At 36.1% G+C, this 22,442-nt stretch overlaps 1 protein-coding gene across 6 annotated transcripts; it reads right to left on the reverse strand.

The window, feature by feature from the left end:
* Nucleotides 1-9,399: 9,399 nt before the first annotated feature.
* On the reverse strand, nt 9,400-22,089 carry LOC100522735 (solute carrier family 7 member 13-like). Of its 6 annotated transcripts, none has more exons than XM_085021157.1 (4): nt 21,301-22,089; nt 18,973-19,104; nt 12,977-13,092; nt 9,400-9,706 (listed from the first exon to the last, which is right to left on the reverse strand). In XM_085021157.1, exons 1-4 carry the CDS (start codon nt 21,983-21,985, stop codon nt 9,608-9,610), a joined length of 1,032 nt encoding a protein of 343 aa, XP_084877283.1. In that variant the 5' UTR covers nt 21,986-22,089; the 3' UTR covers nt 9,400-9,607. The 6 variants fall into 6 exon arrangements, with proteins under 6 accessions (XP_084877283.1, XP_020944830.1, XP_020944829.1 ...); XM_021089171.2 differs by having other exon boundaries at nt 9,400-9,898; XM_021089170.2 differs by having other exon boundaries at nt 12,977-13,338.
* Nucleotides 22,090-22,442: the final 353 nt, after the last annotated feature.

The following is a 22,442-nucleotide window of genomic DNA, read 5'->3' on the forward strand; positions in this document are numbered from 1 at the left end:
AGTGTTTGGCCAGGGTTTCTGTTTACTGATTACTGCTCCAGGAATGTTCCTAAGCATGCAGTAGCTGATTGCCTGGATTATTTCTTGCATAACTTGTAGTTTTGGCATTAGAGCTTCACACATGAAAAGGAGCTGAGCATGGACCACTCTAAGTACGTAGAACTATTTCGAGCTCAGGGACAAGAATGTTGATTGGCATTGGAGGTTAGAAGTGATTGGATTCTTGGTATATATTTTTTTCTTTTTTAAATTGAAGTGTAGCTGATTTACAGTGTATTTTAGTGTCTCGTACAGCAGTGATTCAGATACACATAAAAAAGAATATATATTTCTTTTTTATATTCTTTTCCATTTTGGTTTATCAAAGAATATTGAACGTAATTCCATGTGCTATATAGTAGGACCTTGCTGTTTGTCCATCCTACATATGGTAGTTTGCATCATCCAACCCCAAACTCCAACTCCATTCCTCCCCACCCCCACTCCCTTGGCAACCACAAGTCTGTTCTCTGTGTTCATGGGTCTGATTCTGTTTCATAGATAAATTCATCTGTGTCATATTTTAGATTTCATATAAGTGATAGCATTTGGTATTTGTCTTTCTCTTTCTGACTTACTTCACTTAGCATGAGAATCTCTAGTTCCATTCATGTTGCTACAAATGACATTATTTTGTTCTTTTTAAGGCTCAGTAATATTCTATTGTATGTATTGTATATATTGTCTATTCTATTGTATATACACCAGGTCTTCTTTATCCATTTTTCTGGTGATGGACATTTAGGTTTCTTCCATGTCTTGGCTATTGTAAATAGTGCTGTAATGAACATTGGGGTGCATGCATCTTTTTGAATTATGCTTTTCTCTGGATAGGTGCCTAGGAGTGGGGATTGCTGGATCATATGGAAGTTCTCTCTTTAGGTTTTTGAGGAAACTCTACACTGTTTTCCATAATGGTTTACCAATTTATATACCCACTAACAGTGTAGGAGAGTTCCCTTTTCTCCATACCCTTTCCAGCATTTATGGTTTGTAGACTTTTTGTTGATGGTCATTCTGACCGGTTTGAGATGGTACCTCACCGAAGTTTTGATTACATTTCTCTAATAATTAGCCATGTTGAACATCTTGGATTTTTGATATATTTTTAAAGTAGACCCTACAGAATTTGCTGATGGATTAGATATGGGGTTGTGAGATATTGACAGGAATAAGACTGATCAAATTATGTGGACCTGGCAACTGGAATAATGAAAGTGCCTTTACCTTTTTCTATTTATGAATGTATTCATTTGACTTTTGATGAGATTTTTCACTATTAAATTCAATGAGGCATGAACATTTTTTACAACTTCTTTAATGCATGTTTGAGTTTTTCTTGGATATTCATATGAGTGGAATTGCTGGGTCACAGGGTACTGTTGTTTTATTAGACGATTCCAAATTTCACATCTTTGTCAACAGTTAATATTATCAGATTTATTTTGGTGATATGATGGATGTGAAATTATATCCCAAAAGTATATTAGATTTTTGCCTATGTTATACATGTTTATTCTGTTTTCTGTATTCCATTTTTATTTCTCTATGTTTCTGTTTAGATATTTTATTTTGATGTATCTTCTGGCTCACCAATTACGTATTGTCAAATGCTGCTAGAGGAGAGGTGAGGCTAAATGTCAGGTTCACCTCTCCAGTTTTCTTTTTTCTTCAAGGGTTCGATTCCTTAAACCCTTGCTGCTTTGATATATTTTTAATTTTTATAAAATAGACATTTTTATATTTTAAACATCTTTTTTATTGTTATTGGTAGAATGTTGTTTTGCTACAACTTAGTCCACTCAATTGGAAGCAGAAGTCTACTTATACCTACTTGTGTATAACAGGCAATTTCAGTACTGATGTATTAAGGTGGAACTCATTCTAATTTGTCTTAGTAGATTTGCCTTAGTAGATTTCACTATCACTCACTCGATTGATCAAAACTATGTCCAAATATCCTTGGTACTTTCCTCCATCCTCTACATCCAATCCATCGCCAAGTCCCCTTGGTTCTGTTGCCAAATCATATCTTTATTTAGCCATGCATTTCTGATTCTACTACACATATCTTGATCTTAGCCAGTATCATTTTTTTTCTCTTAGGCAATGGCAGAAAACTCTGAACTCATCTTTCTGCTTTAGTTCCTATATTTTCTCAATCTATTCTCCACAGATAAAGGTAGAATACTCTAAAAGTAAATCTTAATGTCCTTTCATCTTTTGATTACATTTAGAATTAGGTACATTGTATTTATTTTCACTTATAAATTCTGTCTTTAAACATTTTCATACTATTTGATGCTGGTGTGTATTTCATAATTGACCTTAGATTCAGCTTGTTTGCTTAATAATTCTTTACTTATTTATTCTAATATATTGACAATCATTTAGTCTGTAGGTAATGACCTTGTTGGTGTTTTTTCCCTTTTCTTTTCCTTTCTATTGTTTTAAAATCTTTTTATACCTAGGACCTATTTTACAGAGATAAATATACAAGAATGATCACAGCAGTATTGTTTCTCTTTGTAAAAAATTTAAAGCCATGTAAATGTCCGGAGACATTTACAGGAGAATCAAAATATAAATTTTACTACATTTACACAATGTAATATCACAAAGTACTCAATATGAATGAACTAGAGATAGTAGTGTTAACATGTATATATCTAAAACATAAAATTGAACAAAAGAGCAAGTTGCCCTATATATTCATATATATGGCATGTGACTATATAATATTAAATATTAAAAAAAGAATGCCATCTATTACATATGAATACGTACACATAAAATAAAAAATATAATAATATTCCAGAGAGGGGCTGCTTCTGAGGGGAAGTAGGAAAATGCGAAAGGGGAGTTGCATAGGGTTTTTCAATAATATTTGTAGTGTTTAATTTTTTAGATTGAATGTTATTCTTTATATTTAAAAATATTTAAGTATTACTTTATCAGATCATATCTCCCGCTTACAACTCTCCAATGCCTTTAGAATAAAATATCTGCATAACATAGTCTACAAGGCTTTACAAGGTGTTTCATGACTATTCTTTTCAGTCTCCTCTCATTCCCCTCTCTTCTTATTCAGGAAATTTTGCCCTTTTCCTCAAAGCCTCTGCAAGTTTCTAACTTTCTTTTCTTAGAGAAGTTACTTCTTTGTGTCTCTTTGCTCATTTGGAAAATAAATGTATCTATCTCATTGGGTTGCTGCGGGGATTAAATATGTTAGAACATAAATAGTTCTTGCAATAGTACCTGGCATAGAGTGAATATTAACAATTACCATTGTTATTATAAGCATCACTGATGACATAATTTGATCATAAAGACCTTTAAGTGGAAGTGATATTTAAACTGAGAAATTAAAATGAAGAGATAGGGAGGGAGGAGAGCTCTAGGCAGAAGGAAGAGGTACGTGAAGGCTTTTTGTTTTTTGCTTTTTTTGTCTTTTTGCCTATTTAGGGCCTCACCCTCGGCATATGGAGGTTCCCAGGCTAGGGGTCTCATCTGAGCTACAGCTGCTGGCCTACACCAGAGCCACAGCAATGCCAGATCTGAGCCGAGTCTGCAACCTACACCACAGCTCACAGCAACACCGGATTCTTAACCCACAGAGGGAGGCCAGGGATCGAACCTGTAACCTCATGGTTCCTAGTTGGATTCATTTCTGCTGCTCCATGACAGGAACTCCTGCGAAGACTTTTAGGTGAAAAGTAACTTGGTGTACTCATGAATTGAAAGATAGGTACTATGGCTGGAGTGGAGTGAGTGAAGGAAGCAAGTGAGAGAGAAATGACCCAAGAGGGTCTTTTAGTTTATACCTTACAAAGTTGTATAATAATGGGTGTTGTATTTGTACTGTAACTCAGGTAGTTTCTGCCTGGAGTAGCCAATCTCTGGAATGATCCATAAACTCTTGTGTACCTCCTTCCCATATTGTGCTAGCACTACTGCTGGTCTATGTGACCACAGAATAGAGAAGGGATGGTCTGTCAATTATAAGATTGTGTTATAAAAGGCAGGGAAGCTTCTGTTCCCCAACCTCCCCGCAACCTCTCTCTCTCAGGTTACTTGCTCCTGGAAAGCCATTGGCCATGTCAAAAGGAAATTTTATTGGGAGACACCTGGTGGGGAACTCTCATCAAAAGCATGTGACTGAGCCATCTTGGAAGAAGATCTCCCAACCTCAATCAAGCCTTCATGTACTATACATTGACTGAAATCATGATATACTCTGATTCAGTCCAGCCAGCTAATGCTCTTTCAAATTACTGACAGAAAATATGAGATAATAAATATTTGATTTTAATCACTATTTTTTTCTTTTTTTAGTAATTAGTTAAACTTCACTGGGCACACACCAAAAAGACAGATTTCAAACTGGAAGCGCTGAAACTAAAATATGGAATGAGGCTCAGGGGTATACTGTTATAAAACAGCTTATGTAGTAGAAAACTATACCATTTATTCTTTGCTGTGGTTGGTTACAACATTAGAATTTTCAGTGGTTATGCTACATCGACCTTGGGAAACAGTTCAAGTTTTGCTTATGATTTCCAGAGGCATAAGCAAGAAATGACCCAGATCAGGTTAGTCTTCCAAAATAAGCTAAATTAAGCTTTATTTCTGTAACTCAACTAGTTTTGCCTGCTCAAGGATTTTTCAAGGTTGGTCTCTCTTTGGTTGTTCTGTTTTTTTTCTTTTTAGGACTGCACCTGGCATATGGAAGTTCCTGGGCTAGGGATCTAATCAGATTTACAGCTGCCAGCCTGCAGCACAGTCACAGCAACACTGATCCAAGCTGCATCTGCAACCTACTCTGCAGCTTGAGGCAATGCCAATTCCTTAATCCACTGAGCAAGGCCAGGGATTGAGACTGCATCCTCAGAGAGAAAACGTTGTGTTCTCAACTTGCCAAGACACAGCAGAAACTCCTTTTTTAAAAAAATTGAAGTAAAGTTAGTTTACAATGTTGTGTTTCAAGTGCACAGGAAAGTGATTCAGTTATACACACACACACACACACACACACACACACATACATTCTCTTTAAGAATATTTTCCATTATTAGAAGATAGTGAGTGTAGTTACCTGTGCTATATAGTAGAGTATATATGTTTATCATAACTCGTAATTTATCTTTCTCCCACCCTCACTATCCCATTTGGTAACCATAAGTTTGTTTTCTTTGTCTGTGAGTCTACTTCTGTTTTGCAAATAAGTTCATTTCTATCATTTTCTAAAAATTCCACATAATCACTAAATATTGAGGGCATTTTTGCTATACAATAATAAATAAGTAATATACCTATCACTACATTACTACACTAGGAACCTCAATAATACCAGGGCAAAGGGAGTGGGATCTGGTGGGTACAATATAGTAGTGGGTATGGGAAGGCATAAGTCAGAGGCCACACAGGTGCCCAGGAAGTATCTCTGGACTCAATTAACAGAAGAATGTAGTTTAGTTCCTCCCAGCTGGTGAAATGGAAGATAATGAATACATTCCTCTTGTTTTTAATGCCTCAGGAACTGGGCAGGCCAGAGTGCTGTTATTATTAGCAGTGATTGACTCCTTCTCAAGCCTCTTTGAACTTAAGATGACTAGGCTTGGAATCTGACCAAAGAAATGATAAGCCATGCTGTATTGCGGCCCAGGTAAATTAGCTTTGTCCAACTTTGGTGTTCATGTCCACTTGAAGTTATAGCATCCATATAGTACTAATTTCTGAAAGTCAAATATTTGCATTTTCCTTGTTGTGTGGATTCTCTAAAAAGAAATAAAGGTATATAATAATACTTTATGCCTGTCTATGCCAAGGAATTTCCAGGAATTATTTCTTTTAATATTTACTCAAAGTGATCTTATTGTTAACCTCATTTTAGAGATGAATAAATAGGCTCAGAGAACTTTCCTAATGTGTCAAATACCCACATTCCATTTTAGAGTCAAGAATTGAACCTAGGTCTTCTGAGTCTAAATTTCATGCTCTAAATCATTGCGCTATCCTGCATTCCCATAGTCGTTAAATACCCTTTCCAAGTAAGTGGCAAGATGAAAAGTTAGTATTTGTTGTATGTCCTTTTCTTACAGATTTTAAAATTAGTTGTCTATAATTGAGCATTTGCAAAATGATTTTCATTCTGTTCAAACCATTAGATCACTTTATTTTCTCCTTACATGTTAGAAATATGGATCAAATGGTCATAGAAATCTCAGCCAAAGCCAGTTAGATAATTTTTGAAACATCTCTTCTTTATATAGAGCATTTTTCTCTTAATCTTTATGCAAAACCTCAGAAAAATTAACCTGCTAAGTGTTCATATTTATAACACCCCTGTTAAATTTCATATAGATATTTTTAGATAACTGGTTTCATTTTGAGAGTCTTTGGTCAAAATATAGCATTATAATTACATAGCAGAACAATTTTAAGTGATTGAATGCTAAAGTTGGCAGTAGTACCCATTCCTTTCGTTCATTGGTGTCTTGATTTCTGGTTGTTGGTGAAGGGACTGACTTTAAATTTCAGCTGAACAAATTTTGTATTTGCTTCAATGTGGGTGAATGTGAAGGGAATACTAGGATCCTCAGAGGTTTGGGCTTTTTTAGATGATTCCTGCTCCCATAAATGCATACATCTTCAGAGTACTGGGGCCCCTTTTTCTGGAGTAGAATCCTGGCACATTCTTAGTAGAATCCTAAGAACATCTATTCATAGATTGTCAGGAATCTGGGGACCTGCCTGTACCCACAGACTTCATCTGTAAACTTCTTTAATCTTGTACTATAGCTTATGTTATTAGTGACTTTGACTTATGCACCTTAAAATACATAAATGTGGATTGTTTTCCTGGTAAAATGGCCTTTTAGAAGCAGCACCATGGTCAGTGATGACCTACAGGGTTTGGGAAGCATTCCTCTTAGAGTCAAGGGCAGGACACTTGACAAGAAGGGCTAGCCAGTGACACAGTGGTTTTAGGACATTTGGATGTGAAGCTCTGGAACTGCGAATCTTCCGTACAAGGGAAACCTGGGAATTATGAGGATGATTATGGTGTGTGGAGCAGTGAGAGCAGTTCATTACTGCTGGGTTCCTGCACCAGAAAATGTTTTTTTTTTTTTCTTTTTTCTTTTTTCTTTTTGGGCAGGGGGAGTTCCCAGTGTGGCTCAGTGGGTTAAGGATCTGGCTTTGCCACAGCTGTGGTCTAGGTCACAGTTGAAGCTCAGATTCGATCCCTGGCCCAGGAACTTTCATATGTTGCTAGTGTGGGCATAAAAAAAAGAAATTGATTTGTTTTCAAATTAAAACAATGAGCTATCACCTCACACCTGTAAGGAGAGCTATCAAAAAGACCAAAGACAAGAAATAACAAGTGTTAATGAGGATGGACTCCTTAGTGACTATTATCCCTAGAAATAGATATCCAGAAATTCTAGAAAGCCCACAGTGAGTGAATTCCTCTTTTGTGCTGTAAATTATGAATGTTACCTATTAATGAGAGATTCATGAATACTATTCTGGCATTTTTTTTCATGCCTACTCTTTGGCTGGGGGCTTTCACTTATTCTAATTGAGGAAGATTGTGGATACTACTCCATGGAAAGGATGGACTGGCTCTTTTTTGTGGGTGGGATAAAAGACTTTGATCAGAGAAGGACAGTTCACGAACCTGGGAAGTGCCTCCTTAAAGGCAGTTTAAGGGAAAATTTAAAGGAAAATGCCTCTTTTGAGCATTTCATTCCATATCAACCCTAAATATCTTTTTCGTTTCTCTCTCTCTCTCTTTTCTTTTTAGGCTGCTCCATGGCACATGGAATTCCCTGGCTAGGGATCAGATCTGAGCCACAGTTATGACCTATGCCACAGCTTTGGCAATGCTAGATCCCTTTAACTCCCTGAGCTGGGCTGGGGATTGAACCTGTGTTCTGGTGCTGCAGAGATGCCACCCTGCAGAGACACCATCAGTCCTGCTGTGCTACAGTGGGAACACCCATCTCTCTTTAATAAGCAATGAAATCTTGGTCTAAGGAGCAATAAACTAGTTGTATTTGGGATTAATTTGTATCTTCTCATATCTGCTGGGTTGACACCTTAACTGCCAAGCTCAGAGTCCTTCTACACAATTGGATGATCCCTACTATTCCCCAACATATTAAATGTGAGGCAGGCCATCAGGTCCCTCTCCTAGAGTGGCACCTTTGGTGCATCCAGCCCCACCTGTCCCATGCACAACCAAACATATTTTCTTGGACTGTCCAGAATCTACACGACCATCTATAGTCTGCTAGCCTGTGTATGTAAGTTGTTTTGAATCTGCAAAAAGTATCTTATGTGGTATTCTCATTTGACTTGTGTTCTACAAACAAGACTTAATTATCATTGTAAAACATCAACATTTTAACTCAAAGGCCTGTATTCTAGAACATTTGAGTCAACTTTCAAACAGAATATAGACAACCTGCCCTTGAGATACCCGCTATTCTTGAACTTCTTTACCAGATACATTTTGTTAAAAATCTCACTGAGATAAAATTTGAAAGGAGGAGATGGTCTCTGACCTAGTAATCATTCACTAGGTCATCAAAAGACTCTTCATGTATTATTCCTGTAGTAAGCTAGTCCAAGGATATACGGATCCAATTTCAACCTCAATTGCCCATAGTTTTTTTTTTTTTTTTGCCTTCAGCCTAGGTTCTCTGATACCTATTTGTTTGCTCTAGGATTTACTTTTCATCTTGTGTTAATCATTTCAAGGCTATTACTACAATTACAATTATGTTTAGAATAGTGATGTCAGGTCAGCAGTGACCACTGTGATAAATACAAATGGATACATTTATGTTGACACTGATAGGGTCATATTGACAAAAGCAGTTTCAGAGAAGTCAGTTAAATGGTTAAAGAGGATAAATATTTGGTAAGAACTAGTGTAGACTCTTCTCTGATACTATCTCTATATAGCATTCCGGTCTCAGTCATGCCAAAATATAAAGCTGCAATCAATAATGGAATACTTCTGAGGTGCTGCCAGTAGAGTATCAAGGGAGATGCCCTCCAAAGGAATATGCAGCTACTGTTCATTCAATTATCCATTCATTCGTCCGCATACTCAGATATTACTTTAAAAGATGTCTGTTCTTATCCACACATTGTCTTAGGGAGTGAGACTATACATTTAAATAAATGAATGAAATTTTAAAAATTTAAAAAATGGTTAGAGAATAACCCCTTCTTTAGAGCAGCTCTCTGTCTTTGGGGAAAAAAAGTAAGCAATTAAAAAAGAGTGTGGTCTATTACATAATAGCTCAGAAACATCAGTGCACAAAGAGGGACATTTCTGCAGTCTTATGGGATTAAGAAGAGCAAGCTTTATTGGGGAAGTAAGGCTTTAGTTACAAACCAGGAGAGCTGAAGTGTGAAAGTTCTGGACATGAGTTATCTTGTGCCGGTTGTGTTTTACATATGCAGTGTGTGTATACATACACATAAGGATATTACTCTGGTTGTAATGGAAAGATGCTTTGAATAAATCAGTCATTTTCCAAATGTGCATAATTTATTCTTTCTTGGTTGCAGTTTCAGGTGGAATTTTCTGTAAAACTCCTTCAGGTGAAATATATTCAACGTCATCAGCAGGTGAAACATTTAATAGTAACTGCAAAAAGCAAGTTATCTTGTTAAAATATGTAGAACCCAAATTAAAGTGAACAAAAGGAAAATAAAACAAAAGTCCACTGAGGACAAAAACAATGACATAGATATGATGCATCTTAGGAGACTTGATGATGGGTGTCAAAACCAAGAACAAAGACATGGCCAGGGTTCCAAATACAAATGGCAAATGTACCTGAGAACAAACATAAATCTGTATTAGAGAGGACTTGGAGGTTATTACAAATAGGGATGTAAAACATTTTATCTACAAACATTTGTTTAGTATTGGGGAAATTGGTTTCATTGATAAAAAATATTTACCAGGTCTTCCTCAGTTTTATACAAAGGAAAATAATCTGCTGGGAATGTCTTTAGGGTTAAAATAGCAGAAGGGAAGGCTTTGACTTAATAATTCACCATTTTGCTGATCTTCTCATTTTTTTTTAGTCCATGCTACCTGCCCATTCATATCTCTGTAATGAAGACATTGTGAAACAGCCCATACTATTACCATAAAGCATTTTTTCACTGTAAAAATTTTCTAACTTTTCTATCTTCAGGCAATGTCAAAGTTAATATTTGCTACTCCTTAATCTAATACATTTTCTACATATTACCTAATATATTACTTATATATAATTCCTTTGGAGGCAAATTTCTATCTTAAAAGAACCACAAGGTTTGTATTCACTTTCTCTGATTCTCACTTTTCCCTTAAAATGGGTCTTAACAATGTATATCTTTCAAAGTAATTCAGGCAATAAAAGAATATGCAAACACACAATTATATATGTAATTAAAGAATAGTATGTGCAACCAATAAATGATTAATTAAATGCTAGTGATTATGCCTATTTGTATTTTGTGTAACTCTTCTCTTTCCTATTATACTGTAAAGTTTTTGATGACATTATTAATGGCTAATTTATTATCCATATATCTTTAAGGTGTTTAGACTAGTGTCTTCCACATGGTAGTTGCCTAGTACATATTTATCGAACCATGAAATGACTCAGATGCAAAATTATCATTTTATTTCATTTTGTTCAATTTTGACATGTAGATTTCTGGTCCTCATTCTAAGAATTAGAACCCCCAGGGGGTGATATCCAGGAATCTGAATTTACGAAAAAAAATCACAAAACTATTCTTTTCCACAGTAGAGTTTGAAAATCTTAGCAATAAACTGTATTTGTTTTCTTTTTGAACTTTTGAGTCCACCTCTGTACCTTTGGGTACTGCTGAGGTATTTCTTGGTATTCTGCTACCTGCTTTTGCCTTATACAAGGTACATCCTAAAAGGGTTCTCTTGATTGTTTTTAGAATATGGTTCATTATACAACAAGGATTGTTTGGAACCCACATTATTAAAAATAACTTATGGGGATAACAATAGTAAGTGCTATATAGCAAGATATGCATTCCATAAGGCTTTTTACAAGAGAGTGATCAACCACTAATTTATTTTTTAATATTTTTATTTTTTTATTATTATTTTTTTTTTTGTCTTTTTGCCTTTTCTAGGGCCACTCCTGTGGCATATGGAGGTTCCCAGGCCAGGGGTCCAATCGGAGCTGTAGCCACTGGCCTAAGCCAGAGCCACAGCAACGCGGGATCCGAGCCGCATCTGCGACCTACACCACAGCTCACGGCAACGCCGGATCCTTAACCCACTGAGCAAGGGCAGGGACCGAACCCGCAACTTCATGGTTCCTAGTCGGATTCGTTAACCACTGCGCCACGACGGGAACTCCCAATTTTTTAATATTTTTATAACGACATTTTTTCCATTATGGCTGGTTTACAGTGTTCTGTCAATTTTCTACTGTACGGCAAGGTAACCCAGTTACACATACATGTATACTTTCTTTTTTCTCACATTATCATGCTCCATCATAAGTGACTAGGTACAGTTCCCGGACAGCAGGATCTCATTGCTTATCCATTCCAAAGGCAGTAGTTTGCATCTATTAACCCCAAATTCCCAATCCATCCCATTCCCTCCCACTCCGTCTTGGCAATCACCAATCTGTTCTCCATGTCCATAATTTTCTTTTCTGTGATTAACTACTAATTTAGCTTTAAGCTTTCTAGCAGGCTTCTATGAAAAGGGAGGCATGATCTTACAAAGCCTAGGTATCTGAAAAGAAAACCAAGTTATCTGCCTAGAAACACAAGTATTTCTAATATACATATTAGAAAGAATTTTCTTCAGTGTGTCTACATATTGACAGAGAATAACTTAAACATATATCATAGTAAATGTAGTAAATGTAGGAATGAGTTGCCAGAGGCCATTTGATTAAACACAATATTGGTTAAATCCACAGTATAGTTGGATGGGCAATTAGAAGAAAAAAATTCTTCCACAGTCTTATGTAAAGCATTTTAGATATGGTTAGTGTAGAGAGAAATTTCGATGATTTGAGGAATGAACAGATTACTTATCTCTCAGTCAATCCTTCATAGATATTCTGCCTCTGGATAACTTTTGAAAGATGAATGAGTTTGCAATTATACTCCTTGACAAATATCTAGAATGTAGCTCTTCTATATTGGCCATTAAAGCTAGAAACATTTGTTTTTTGTTTGTTTTGATTTTTAGGGACACACCTGAGGCATATGGAATTTCCCAGGCTAGGGGTCGAATCAGAGCAATGCGGCATCTGAGCCACATCTTGGACCTGCACCACAGCTCATGGCAACACCAGATCCTTAACCCACCAAGCGAGGCCAGGGATTGAACCTTCATCCTCATGGACACTAGTTGGACCTGTTCCCACTGTACAATAATGGGAAATTCCATAAAGCTAGAAACTTGTATGTTGACAGACATCTGAATTTAGAAGGCTGAAAAATCCTAGGCAAAAACCTACAAGTAATCTAAGGTAGTACACTCAAATAATCATTGGCCCTGGACATTGGTCAATCTATTCCACTGAGATCCAGTACAAACATTATACGTTCATACCACATATAGTTCTTTTTGACTAAAATTTCCTAGTTGTATTATACTATAAAAAAAGCATAAGGATCCTCTGCCTTTAATAACAGGGATCAGTCCTTTGCATTCTCTCTTGAGGTTTCCAATTGGAAATGGTCTAAGATGCTTATGAACAAAAAATAATAAATCTGTTCTCTAGAGCAAATGTCCCTAACATGGGCTTACAATGGGCTAGACAAATTTTACATGCAGCTATAAGAAGAAATACTCAAAGTACAAAATGCTCTTTAGAAAGATGAAGGGAATTTTTTTTAAGGTTGGATTTACCTTGTAAGGTCTGGAGAGGTTGGGCTCCTGGAATCTCAGTTTAATCAAGCCTGTCATCATTAGCCCTAGTAGAATCCAGTCTGTGAATCCCACATAGTTTATTAAAGTGATTAAGTCTGAGGGAATAATTAAAATGGAGGCAAAGATGAGTATCTGAATGACAGCTACAACTGGACAGGAGTGGATATTGAGAGTTGAGAGGATCAAAGGCAGCTGACCCTCCTGGCTTGCCACAAAATATATCCTTGATGCTGAAAATAGGGTGCAATTAAGGGAGCTAACTATTGAGGAAGAAACACCAATTGAAATGGCCCATTGCATGGAAGGGATTATTCTATCTATCCAGGTGACAGCCACAGCATCTGTGAAAAAAAAATTAGAGAAGCCACTCATTATATAATTGATGTAATATTTATACTGTATAGTATTTTTAATTAATTGACTTAACAAATATTAAATTGTAATTATAGCAAAGGCAAAAGACTGATAGCAGTAGGTTGAAGCTGCCCTTTATCAAAATGAGGACACTCCCTTCTATCTCTGTTTTTTTTTAAATTTTCTAAAAATCACAAATGAGGTTGGCCTTTGTCAAATGCTTTTATGAATCTCTTAAATTTGATTTTTGTCTATTATTATATCAATACAGTAAAACACTAATTGATTTTGGGATGTTAAACCAATCAATGATAAACTTCACTTGTTCATGGTGTAGAAACCTTTTTTCTATGTTGCTGGATTTAATTTACTAATGTTTTTAAGAATTGTTGAATTGTAATTCGTAGAATAATACATGTTATACATAATGTTTGCATGGAATTTTCTTTCTTTGTGAAAAGATTTATTTTGCCTCTGATTCCATATGAGTCATTGGGAAGTGTTCTCTCTTTTTCTGATTTCTGAAAGCTTTTGTTTAGGAGTTGCATTTTTTTTAAATTCTCTAATTGTTTTATTTATTTATTTATTTTTTATGGCCAGGGAGTGAATCTGAGCTGCAGCTGTGACTTAATGCAGCAGCTATGGCAACGCTGGATCCTTTAATCCAGTGCACTGGGCCAGGGATCGAACTATGTGTCTCCTCAGCAACTCAAACTACAGCAGTTGGATTCTTAACCCACTTCGCCATAGTGGGAACTCCTTAATTCTTGTATGTTTGATACTACCTGGGGCCTGGGATTTGATTCATGGGAAGATTTTAAATTATTCCTTTGTTTTGTTAATATAGATCTAATCAGATATTCTATTTCTTCTGGAGACAGTTTTGTTAATACAAGATTTAAAAAATATACCTTACTCAGTGGCACAAAGACACTCTCTCTTTTTCCATGGCCTTTCCCCTCTACCTCCTCAACCACAGGCGTTTGAGATGGTTAGGGATATGACTGAGGTCTCCCTGTCATGAAGGCTATACCCATCCAAGCATGCTGGGAAACTTTATGGAGGCTTTTAGATATCTGTCCCAAGTCATCAATGAACCCAGTACTGTGGAGTGAGAGCTAGATTCAGCAAAGGGGATTTGGGCAGAACTCACAGTCCAGAAGGGAAGGCCTCTAGCCACAGAAGTTCCTTTGTAGATAAAACAATTTGTGCCAATTCAAAATACTGTATTTTCATGGCTTCTGTTGTTGAATATATTATTGGTATTGCTATTTTAGATGCTTGAAATATCTAGAGGTGATTCTCCTGTTCAGGTAGAGGTATATGCGTATACAAGTGGGACATGGAAGTTCCTTCCAAACCCCTCTCCTTCTCCTTCCTTCAAAAAATAATATAGAATCTAAGTAGGAGAAAGATCACAGACCTGATTGAAAACTTAAAGGCAGCAGAGGAGGTTAAAAGATAGAGTATCTCAATATAACTATGTCCCTCTATGTCCAGGGACAGAATATATTGGGAGCAGGAACTTTACAGTAGATTATTACCAACTGATCAATTGTGGCTCCTATAGCCCTGGTTGTGGTTTTTCCAGACATTTGGGGATGAGCACATCAAATTGGACTTAACTACTAGCAAGGTGTGAGGAATTCAACAAATTTCTCATATCAAATGTAAATTGCATAGTCAAGAACGTAGCTAGCCTGGTGCAGTGGTATCTTGGTTTTGCACAAAAAATTGTAAGCCACACCCCAGTTTGCTAATTGAAGCAAAGTTGCTGAATTATTGGGGTTCCCATAAGTGCCTGAGCATGGTGCACTGATGCTTTGACTAAGCCAAAACACTGTGGTGCTCACTACACTGTAGTGTGAACAGCTGTGAGCCTCTGCACCAGCTGCTTAGAATGGAAAATAGATAAATATATTCTACTCAGTAATGAGTGACCAATCATCAGATTATTCAATCAGCAGCCATAATTTCTTTCCATAGTTTATGGCCCCAGAGATGGGTGTGTTTAACCTGCCAGTTTGTATTTTTCCAATGACAGAACAAACACCCAGGCCATTGGCAAGTCATTAGAAATATAGCAAGGTTTATCAAGGAGGGAAAGGCCAGGTCTATGAGAATAGCCTTAAAGTTCTGTCCACTGAGCTCCTTCTCTAGTGAGAATAATTAAAATCAAACTGTTGATTGATATTGTGCTATCCAGATTGCCATGACTGATGTCTGAATCCATCATCTTTTTAGACATAGTAACAACTTCCCAACATGTGCAAGACATAAGGAAAAGGACTCTACATTTTTGTTATGGAGGCTAACACTGAATGTCACACTGTGACTTCTGCCAAGATTTGACCATTTGTTCACAGTGAGGGAGGCCACTTACAGAAGATGTTGTCCCTGCTCCTGCCTGACAGATTGACTACATGACACCTTTGACCGTCTCTTGGAAGTGACAGCTTCCAAGAGACACATCTTCAGATTACAATGTTGCTGTCTCAATTTGATCAGCCCTCTCTGACCACACCACTGTGGCCCTTGAAACTAAGCTGTGCTTCGTGTCTGGCCTTTCAAAATCTGACAGTTGTATACCTTTTATCACATGCACCTGGAGTCTCTCGTTGGATTGACATTGTCCTAGATTATAAGGATAATGATGACTTGTTTGAATACACTCTTTCCTAATTCCTCCTACAGTGGCAATTGTGGGGTCCCAGGAGGGACCATTTAGACACTAGGGAATATGAGTATGGGAGGACAATACAGGTCTTTTGTGTTTCAGAGCCATTCCTGGGACCTTCCCTATGAAGGAAGACATAAAATATATTAAAAAATGGATTCCTTAAAATTGAGTTCCCTGGTGGACTAGCAGTTAAGGGGTGTCATGCTGTGGCTTGGGTTCAATCCCTGGCCTGGGAACTTGCATGCTGTGGGTGTGGCAAAAAATATTGTGGATCTTCTACTTATGTGGAAATAAGATCTTAGATTCTTTGTTTTGCCTTGTGGGAAATGAGGTTTGGGGAACCAATATAAAAATGATATTCTAGGTACAGCTCTTGTTATAAATAATAAATAGTCTTTGACTCCATTGCCAGCATCCATGAAACTGTGCCAGGCTAACTTGTAAGATTGCAGTTAGGGTTAAATCTCAGACTCTTCAACAACTATTTGTTGAGAGTCTTGTGATTTCTTTTATGACACATGGGTTATTTAGAAGTGTGTTGTTTAATTTCCAAGTATATGATTTTCCTCAAATTATATTCTGTTGTGGATTTATATTTTGTTTCTATTGCTGTTGAAGGAAATATTTTGTATGATGTAAATTTTAAATGTTTTGAGACTTGCTTTATATTCTAGTTTTACCCTAGAGAATGGCCCATAAGCACTTGAAATAAATGTATATTCTTCCTCTCTTTGGTGGAGTGCTCTCTAAATGTCAATTAGATCAGTTTGATTAAGAGTACTGCTCAGATCTTCTATATCCTTATTGATTTTCTATCTGGTTATTGAGCAATGTACTGACAGTTGCAACTATAGTTGTTGATTTGTCTATTTCTCTTTTCAGTTACATTAATATGTCTTCATATATTTGGAGGCTGTGTTGTTAGGTGCGCATATATTTATAATTGTTCTGTCTTCTCATATATTGACTCTTTTATCACTATGAAAAGCCTTACTTTGTCTCTACTAATTTTTTTTTGTTTTAGAGTTATTTTGTCTTATTAATATCACTATTATTTCTCATAGTTACTGTTTGCATGTATATTTTCCCACCCTTTTACTTTATACTCAAGTATGGTTTTGAAACTAAAGTGTATCATTTAGGCAGCATATAGTTAGACTGATGATTTTATCTAGTGTGACAATCTCTGCTTTTTTATTGAATTTTAGCATTTATAAAATATTCTTGTTTAATATTACTGATACTTTTGTATTTAAATATATCATTTTACTATTTGTTTTTATCTCTTAGGTCGTTTTGTGTTTCTATTCTTTTCTGCCTCGTTCGTTCAGTGTTAAAAAAATATTCTTGGAAGTTCCCATCATGATTCAGTGATTAACGAACCTGACTAGCATCCATGAGGATGTGGGTTCGATCCCTGGCCTCGCTCAGTGGGTTACGAATCTGGCATTGCCATGAGCTGTGGTGTAAGGTCGAAGACTCAGCTCAGATTCTGTGTTGCTGTGGTTCTGGCATAGGCTGGAGGCTACAGCTCAGATTTGACCCCTAGCCTGGGAACCCCCATGTGTTGCAGGTGTGGCCCTAAAAAAAAGTCAAAAAAGACAAAAAAAATATTCTTAATATGTCATTTTAATTCCTCTGTTGATTTCATTTTTTCTTTTTTTTAGGGCCATACCCGCTGCATATGGAAGTTCCCAGGATAGGGGTAGAATCAGAGCTGTGGCTGCTGGCCGAAACCATAGCCACAGCAATGCCAGATCTGAGCCATGTCCGTGACCTATACTGCAGCTCACAGCAACATTGGATCTTTAACCCACTGAGTGGGGCCATGTCTTCCTGGATGCTAGTTGGGTTCATTAGAGCTGAGTCACAATGGGAATTACTAATTCTTCTATTGATTTCTTAATCTATATTTTTAGAGTTATTTTCTCAGTAGTTGGTTTGGTAATTACAACATGCACCTTTATAATCATCAAAATCAATTTCAAGTTAATTTCAGTAAACTACGGCAACAGAGCTCCAGGAAGCTCATTTCTTTCTCCTTTTTTGTGCTATTACTGTCATCTATATTGCAATCTACTTTATAAATCTTATACTTGTTTCAGAGTTATTGCCTAAAATCTTCTTAGACATTCTTTTTCTTTTTATTGAGAGCCTACTACTGATTTTCCTTTCTCTTTAGAGCCCTATGATAACTAGAAATGTAAAATTTAAAAAATATAAACTTTATTATTATATTTTTCCAGATATATTAAGTTCCATTGAGAATTGAGGCTCTTTCAATTTATTTTTAGGGGAAAAAGTCAGTTTCTTTACTATAAAGACAAAAATTCTGAAAATATGAATAATTCTTAAGGTAAACTGAAATTATATATATATATATAATTATATATAAAATAGGATTCATTTCTATTTCAGTAATAGAAAAGTTAAGTGCTCAAGCTCTGTATAGAATTTGGGAAGATGCCTGGAGACAAAGCATATGAGTTATGTTTCTTGGTGGCAGATGTTAACCCAGAGCACTCATGATGTCCTTACAAAGTATATCTCAAGGGATTTTTATAAGTATTCTTATATTTTCTATTCTATTCTATTCTATTCTATTCTATTCTATTCTATTCTATTCTATTCTATTCTATTCTATTCCATTCCATTCCATTCTATTCTATTCATCTATTGTGTTCTGCCTTTTTCCGTTTTGTAATTCTTGGTGTTTTCCATATTTTTTGCTGCTAGATTTTACCCATTATCATATGCTTAAAAGAGAATGCTTAACCGTTTGAACTTTATCTATAAATAAATCAATAAATGAATAACAGACATGAATCAAGGTAGCATAATTCCCTTAAAATATGCAAAAGATCCAGTCTCTATTAGAAACTCCTTTTATTCAGGAGAATGAACCAGAGAAGGTGTTCTCTGTGATTCTGTGTAGCCATACCTGAGGACATGATTTCCTTTGGAGTCAGGACTGCTAGGTAGGAAATGTTAACTAATAAGTAAATCAGTGCCACAAGGGTAAGTGCAGTAATCACACATTTGGGGATATTCTCACCAGGGTTTTTCAGTTCTCCTGTAAAAAAAAAAATAAATAAGCCACTCATAAAAAAATAACTAATAATATAAGCTCTGAACATAGTTTCAATAAAATATATAATAAGAAAAAGAGGAAGTTCCTATTGTGGCTCAGCAGGTTACAAACCCAACTAGTACCCATATGGATGCAGGTTTCATTCCTGGCCTGGCTCAGTGGGTTAAGGATCCAGCATTGCCATGAGCTGTGGTGTAGGTTGCAGATGCGGCTCAGATCCCATGCTGCTGTGACTGTGATGTAGGCCAGGAGCTGCAGCTCTGATTCTACCCCAGTCTAGGAACTTCCATATGCTGCAGGCGCGGCCCTAAAAAGCAATAAATAAATAAATAAAGACTACACACAACAAGTGTTCATTTTTGTTGAATGTTATTTACTATACCTTGGGTGAATTATTGATTCTAGTAGCAAGAGAATTGTGCTAAATTCTGGGTTGCAATGTTATATCTCTGGTATACTCAACACGAACCTCTTGGATTAAAAAAACCCAAAAACTCAGAAAACCTGGATTCTAGGCCAGGAGAACTGGAGCAAGTCTTCTCTAACCTTACGGCCAACACTCTAGAACTATAAATACATGTTAAAGAAGGCCTAGAACAGGTCGTCTGTTAAATCTGTTCACAATATTCTAGGACATTAGGGTAGCCTCTTCTGCTCTTCTACTCCTTAGATTAATTCTTTAGATAAGAAAAATCTTGGAGTAAATTTAAGTGTATATTGCCAACACCAAAATTGACACAGATGTTTAACTATTTGGAAGATATAAAATTACATTATTAATTCACACCATGCAACTCCCCCAAAATAATTCATATGCATGAAAAAGTAAAATGTAAAGACCATAAAGATTTAGAGAAAGAAGCATAGATACATATTTACCTAGATCTTGAGAAAGACTTTTCAAGTATGAAAAATGAAAAATAAAAAGATTGATAGTGGAGTTCCCGCCATGGTGCAGCAGAAACGAATCCAACTAGGAACCATGAGGTTGTGGGTTCTATCCCTGGCCTCACTCAATGGGTTAAGGATCTGGTGTTGCCGTGAGCTGTGGTGTAGGTAAGCAGACATGGCTGTGATCTGGTGTTGCTGTGGCTCCAGCGTAGGCTGGAGGCTACAGCTCCACTTCGACCCCTAGCCTGGGAACCTCCATATGCCGCGGGTGCGGCTCTAAAAAGACAAGAGGCAAAAGCCAAAAAAAAAAAAAAAAAAAGATTGATAGCTATAAGTATTGATCATATAAGTATTAAAATTCCGGTCTTTATAAACAAAATTAAAAAATAAACTGGGAAAATATTTACCTCTCTTACAAGGAAGAAGTATAAATGGGCATGAACATTAGCAAAACACTTGAATAAAAAGTGAGCTATAACACTGAAATTTGCTTTTCACAAATCTAAGTAATTAAAGAATGAAGAAGGTATGATAACGCCAGCGTAGTCATTTTAATTCATACTAATAGACATATTTGTGAAGCTTTTCTGGAAGGCAATTTGAAAATATTTCTGAAGACACTTCTAAACATTGTATGCCTCACTTAGCAATTTTACTTAAGATTTTTTTTCTTATAAAACAATGAGAAAACCACAAAGATTTATGTAAAAGAATGCTGATTGAAACAATAAATATACAATCAAAGTGAAAAACTGGAAACAACTCTTGGGTCCAACAAAGGGAAAATATTTGAAAAATAGCCAATTGCATATGATAGAATATTGTGTACTCATTAAAAATATTTATACTTGATAATATTTATGAATTCTCATTATGTGCTTTAAGCATAATAGTTATGAGTATATGTATAGTGTGACCCCTACATGTGTGTATATACAAGATAATCAGTAATCTTTAATTTACATCTTCTGTACTTAAATTTCTTTTTCTCTGATAGGATCTATTATAATTAGGAAGTAAAGACTATTAAAATATTTGTTTAGTAAAAAAATGCAATTTCTGCGGAGTTCTTAAACCATATCTGTTTTGCGTTTACTTGTTTTAATTTGTAAATAACTGGAAAACATTTATACAGAGTTAAATGCATTTCCACCCATCTGATAAAGCAATAGAAAAACACTTATAGCAAAACAAAGTAGTATTTCTTTCTTCGAATTAGGCTGCTTAACCGTTTATATGTTTATAGCCTGGTGGTATTTTTTATAATTTAAAAATAAATAACTTTACCTGCTATTCGAACAAGGACTCCCCAGCCAGAATATGAATATAATCCTTGTAAGAAGGCTTCCGCAATCTGTGAGGCATCTGGAACTTCAGCATCGAAAGCTTTCTCAAACCTGGCTAGGTTCTCTTTCTTTCCTCTCACCAACAACACAATTCCAGTTAGAGATATGAAGCAGAGAACTGTAATTTTCACCACTGTACTGACAGTCTGAAACCAAGTTACCTCTTTCACTCCTCGAGCGTTCAGAATTCCCAAGCACAATAAAATGGCCAATGCTAAACATTTCTTTGGCACCTCAGGAACGAAACATCCAGGATAGAAAGGCTGTGTTATATATCCTGCTAGTAACAAGACACGTGCAGCGATACCTGCTGGGGTACTAAATAGATGGATCCAGAGGTAGAAGAAAGCAATAAAGGGTCCAAAAGATCTCTTGAGGAAGTAATACTGTGCTCCACTTCTAGGGAAGGTTGTCCCCAGCTCTGCGTGACTAAGAGCAGCCACCACAGACACTAGGGCACAAGCAGTCCAAATACTTAGGGAGACCCCCACATTGAGCAAAGAGTATTTTAACACCCCTTTAGGAGCAATAAATATTCCTGCACCTATTATGATACTGAATAAAAAAATTGTTCCATGGAAATATCCTATTACCCGTTGAAGCTGAATATGTTCTCCCATCTTCATTTTCTTAAGTCTGGAGCTTAATTTAAAGAGCTACCATAAATTCAGTTTTTATTCTGTTATATTTGTGAAAGGCTTCATTCAATATCCTTAGAGTTAAGTGCTTTGCTTTCCTCTTCCTCTCTAACTCAAATAGATTTTGTCACAGCACTTAACATAATAAAGAAAAATTAACTTGTGAGTTAAATGCCGCTAAAGTTTCTGAGATCTCAATATTAGAGTTAAAATGTTTTATGTGTTAGGCATTTTAAAAGTTATGCACAATTAAACAGGTTAGACACAGCTAATTGAGAATGAGAGATGAACAATTCCAAGTAAGCTTTCTTATATGGACTTGTAACCTCTTTAATTTTGATCCTTAAACAGGTAATTCTTTAAGTTTGGACCATAAGGAAGTTTGTATAGAATGACAAAAAGTACAAGGTTTGAATCCCATTTGCCACTTTTTAGCAGATGTTGG

Source organism: Sus scrofa, chromosome 4, assembly GCF_054392235.1.
Source record: "Sus scrofa isolate SSC_HxYL_T2T_F1_AM1 chromosome 4, Sscrofa_HxYL_maternal_Yorkshire_Landrace_v2.0, whole genome shotgun sequence".
Taxonomy (NCBI): domain Eukaryota; kingdom Metazoa; phylum Chordata; class Mammalia; order Artiodactyla; family Suidae; genus Sus; species Sus scrofa.

What these genes read in the sequence shown, in the direction of transcription:
- LOC100522735 (XM_021089169.2), bottom strand. Translation starts at nt 21,985, where the DNA reads ATGAAGATGGGAGAACATATTCAGCTTCAACGGGTAATAGGATATTTC. An exon ending in AGTCCTTGTTCGAATAGCAG is followed by an intron (nt 19,105 to 21,300) that starts GTAAAGTTATTT and finishes TTTTTTTTACAG; the next exon opens with GAGAACTGAAAAACCCTGGT. An exon ending in ACCTCTCCAGACCTTACAAG is followed by an intron (nt 9,899 to 12,976) that starts GTAAATCCAACC and finishes GTTTGTTCTCAG; the next exon opens with GTACATTTGCCATTTGTATT.